This window comes from Protobothrops mucrosquamatus, unplaced genomic scaffold (assembly GCF_001527695.2).
Source record: "Protobothrops mucrosquamatus isolate PMUCROS unplaced genomic scaffold, P.Mucros_1.0 scaffold8996, whole genome shotgun sequence".
NCBI lineage: Eukaryota > Metazoa > Chordata > Lepidosauria > Squamata > Viperidae > Protobothrops > Protobothrops mucrosquamatus.
Window position 1 is genome coordinate 7,345 of NW_015394788.1, and position 4,138 is coordinate 11,482.

Below are 4,138 nucleotides of genomic sequence, written 5' to 3' on the forward strand. Positions count from 1 at the left end.
AGGGGCCTTGGAGTCGACCTCTGTCCCCCTGCCAATACAGACTGCGTACGGTCGGTGAGGAAGGAGGAGAACCACCGCATCACGGTGCCTCCCACTCCCAACCCACCCAACCGCCGCAGCATGATACTGTGGTCCACAGTATCAAAAGCCGCTGAGAGGTCCAAAAGAACAAGGACAGAGGAACAACCCCTGTCCCGGGGTTACTATGAGGAAATAGGGCTTAAAATGGGGGAAAGGCTGGATCTGACAGATAAACCCTCTTTCCGGGAACTACTCTTTGTTTTCAAACTGATTTCAGAAAGCTGAGATCCAGCAGATTTCTTCATGCAGAAGGAAGTAATAGGGCAGTGATGGCGAACCTTTTAGAGACCGAGTGCCCAAACTGCAACCCAAAACCACTTATGCATTGTCGGGTGCCGGGTGGGTGTGGCCCATTGGCTGGGTGTGGCCCATTGGCTGGGCGTGCCCATTGGCTGGGCATGGCTGCGGTGGTAACGGCAGACTGGGTGGGACTAAAAAGTTCAATCAATCAATTCCAACTTTGCAAGATTTTTTTTTCCCGCAAGAAGTTGAAACTGACTGATTGAACCTTTTTTTTTTTTTGCACACGGCGGCGGAGGCCTAAAGTGAAAAGGTTTTATAAAACCCAGCTGAAGGCCTAGGACTGGGGCGACGGCACACGTGCCCACCGAGAGGGCTCTGCGTGCCGCCTCTGGCACCTGTGCCATAAGTTCGCCACCACCATAATAGGGGAAAAGTGACAGTGTCCTGTCATATCATTCTTTGCAGGTAGTCCTCGGCTTACAACCACAATTGAGCCCAAAATCTCTGTTGCTAAATGAGACAGTTGTTAAGGCAGTTGAGTTTTGCCCCATTTTACAACCTTTCTTGCCACAGTTGTTAGGTGAATCACTGCATTAAGTTAATAACACGGTTGTTAAGTGAATATGGCTTCCTCATTGACTTTGCTTGCCGGAATGTCGCACAAGGTGATCATATGTCCCAGGGGCACTGCAACTGTCATAAATATGAGTCAGTAGCCAAGCATCTGAATTTTGATCATGTGACCATGGGGATGCAGAAATGGTAAGTGTGAAAAACAGTCATAAGTCATATTTTCTCAGTGCCACTGTAATTTTGAATGGACACTAAACAAACTACTGTAAATGAACGACTCCCTATATTATATATGACTGGCTCACAAAGCCGCTTATAATTATTTTCCATGAAAAAAACCAAAATATACAGGAGCAGAATGAGTGGTAGCTGGACTTGAGAAGAGGCTTAAAGGGAACAAACCATCTCACAGACAACCATCCACAGCCATGCCCCTCCACTGGCACGAGGTACTTGGAAACCAACAGAAACAACCAAAGAACAAGTGAAGAACAACTGATGCTGGTACATAAGACTGAACTGTGGGGAATTGCTCAGCTTGCAACTCTTACCTAAAAAGCCCTTGTTTACCATGGCTTTCATTAGCTCCACATTCCCCCCTTTGAATCGTTCACCAAAAGCTTTGCCAAGATCTTCAGCTACATGAGTGGCCACATCGACCCCCACTTCATCAATCAAAGTAGCAGCTCCAACAGGGAAGCCAAAGCTAGTGGAAAGGGAATCTACTTTCTTAGGATCAACACCTTCCTGCAGAAGACGCAGTTGAAAAAGAAAATGCTTTGAGTGAAAGAAGATCTAATTCTGGCGATAGATTGTTCAATAATCTGCAATAATCAGCAATTTCTGACTCAACTAATTAACAATTAACTGTTTGCCTCCTCCCTCTCAAATTATAGTGAGTAAACATAGTGTTCCTAAGCATCATAACTCTTAACACTGATTTGTTACTGGATGAACCAGGTTATAACTTATGAGAAGACTATAAATTGTTAGTGTTGCCTATTTTGTCCCAGTTTCACTTGGTGGGTATAATGCTATTATTTAAAAGCCACAATAGTAAAACTAATGAACCAGAGCTTATCCATCTAATTATATGCAATTCTGTGAAAAAGTATTTGGTTCCTTTTTTGACTGTATTTTTCTACTGAATCTTGTCAATTTCCTGTGGTAATCTGAATGAACAAATACTATACATCAAATTTTGATGTTGGTATCATTTATATATAAACAATCAACTTATGATTTGCTAGTCTGAAAACCTAGTTACCTCCTATATTAATTGGTTGTACTTCCAGAAATTGGAGCAATTGCGACCAAATACTTACTACAGTCCTGCATATTAGTGCATTCCTCCATGCTGAACTGTCTCAGCTCATACTTGAGGTTTTTCTAGCATTAACTACTTGTTTCAAGTCCTGCCACTTTTCTACATTTAGATTTGAATTGACTTGACCATTCTGCAAAAACTGAATCTGTTCAAAGCAATCCCAAAACACCATTTAAATATTTGATGGCTGATATAGGTTCTTATTATGGAATTCAATAATTATCACGAGGCATAAGGAATCCCATGTAGCCTGCAAATTCAATTTCTGATTCAAATAACTTTGATGCTATTGGTTAATTTAAACACTCTTTATATTATCACTAGAATTTGAAATTGGATGAGTGTCTTTTCACAGAGCTGTATTATCCCATCCAATCCATAAAAGACTCTCCCAAACCCTAGCTGTTTGCACACCTGGAGGACACGGATAATTTCAGCCATCATGGGACCAAGGCACCTAGTTGTATAGAATCCTGGACCATCCTGTGGAGGAGGAAACACAAATATGAAATAGGTTTGCTAAGGAAGATAAGGCAGCAAATAATCTAACTAATCTTCCCTCACCAATACACTTTAATGGATGTCGATTTTCTTATATGTAGGGTATTTCTCATCTATGGGGTATTTTCTCATTTACAGGCTATACATGTGGCAAACAGACTAGTTTAGACCAGCTTTTCAGTGGTATAGGCTGAACAGGAATTTAGGCTGAGATCCCAACTAATATGGATTTGATTTTTATTAATACATTTGTTTTTAAGCACATAATTGATATTCTACATCTAAATATAAAAGGGTTAAACTTTTACCTCAGATTGACATTTGTGAGCATTCCAAGAGCTCTTAAAGCTGTTAAGCAGACAAATAATTGGTATATAAAAAAGTTATTTTATACCACCAAGAAAAAAAGCACAAAATCTGAGCTTTTTTTGGCTTTACAGGGAAGAAATGGTGGACTGAAGACAGCTCTGTGAGAAGCAGAGCTGACGGCCACAGCAGAATGAAGAGCTGATGAGTAGATAATACTCCCTCTCCGGATAAAGAGAAAACTTGAGATCACCCACAAATGCTCTAGAGAGCTGCTACTTATAAGGAGACCACAAGACAGCAGATTTAGAGTTCTGGGAAACAAAGGAATAGCTATATTTACTGAATTTTAAGAGACAATGATGTTACTAAAATTGTTTATACTTGTTTTGATGAAAGGGGAAATTATTTCTTTAAATATTTTTTTCTTCAGCCTATTTTTATTTTTCATTTGTTTTTTCCCTTTCCTGCAGCTTCTATTCTTTATTCTTTCCTTTTTTGCATTAATTTTTATTGCTGTAATTATAATTTCTAATAAAATTAGCTTTTTTGACTCTTGTGAAAGTTCCCTATACATCTGCAGTAAGTTTCCTGTGAAGAATAAAGCTGATACTTTACTTCTCTTGTCATAGCCTACTCATGCAGCAATTTAGAAAAAAATGTTTAATCCTGGCCATTCTGACTCAAAGCGATAAACCCACCGGAAGCCTTCTGTATTTTTCATAAAAATCACAATCACCTTAACCACAATGACGACTTTTCCTTGCTTGAGACCAATAGCCACAGCAGAGGCTGCTGTTTCGGGGGATGTCTTGTCAGTAGTGATGATCTCTAACAACTGCATCTTGTCAACAGGAGAGAAGTAGTGCATCCCAATCACCTGAGGTATACAGGGTAACATCGAAAAAAATTAAGATCCTCACGTACACTGGGCTCGCGATATGCTGCAAAGTGGAAACAGTCAAATCCCTTACACACGGTTAACCAAGTCTAAAGCTAAGCTTAATTTTGTTGTAAGGTTTTCACTTCTTTAAAGTGTTCCAGCCGGCTGCTGCACGCGTTTAGGGGAGGTTAGAACAAACTACTCACAAATGGAAGCCAAGGACT

The 4,138-nt window shown here is 40.2% G+C and overlaps 1 protein-coding gene across 1 annotated transcript in view; it reads right to left on the minus strand.

The window, feature by feature from the left end:
- LOC107300889 (trifunctional enzyme subunit alpha, mitochondrial-like) overlaps positions 1 to 4,095 on the minus strand; it is a 7,762-nt gene extending 3,667 nt beyond the window's left edge. Inside the window, exons 1-3 of the mRNA XM_015830173.1 lie at positions 3,771 to 4,095; positions 2,639 to 2,707; positions 1,449 to 1,644 (exon numbers count right to left, since the gene is read on the minus strand). Coding sequence (XP_015685659.1) covers positions 1,449 to 1,644; positions 2,639 to 2,707; positions 3,771 to 3,932 — 427 coding nt within the window. The 5' untranslated portion in view covers positions 3,933 to 4,095. The remainder of the gene's footprint in view (positions 1 to 1,448; positions 1,645 to 2,638; positions 2,708 to 3,770) is intronic.
- Positions 4,096 to 4,138: the final 43 nt, after the last annotated feature.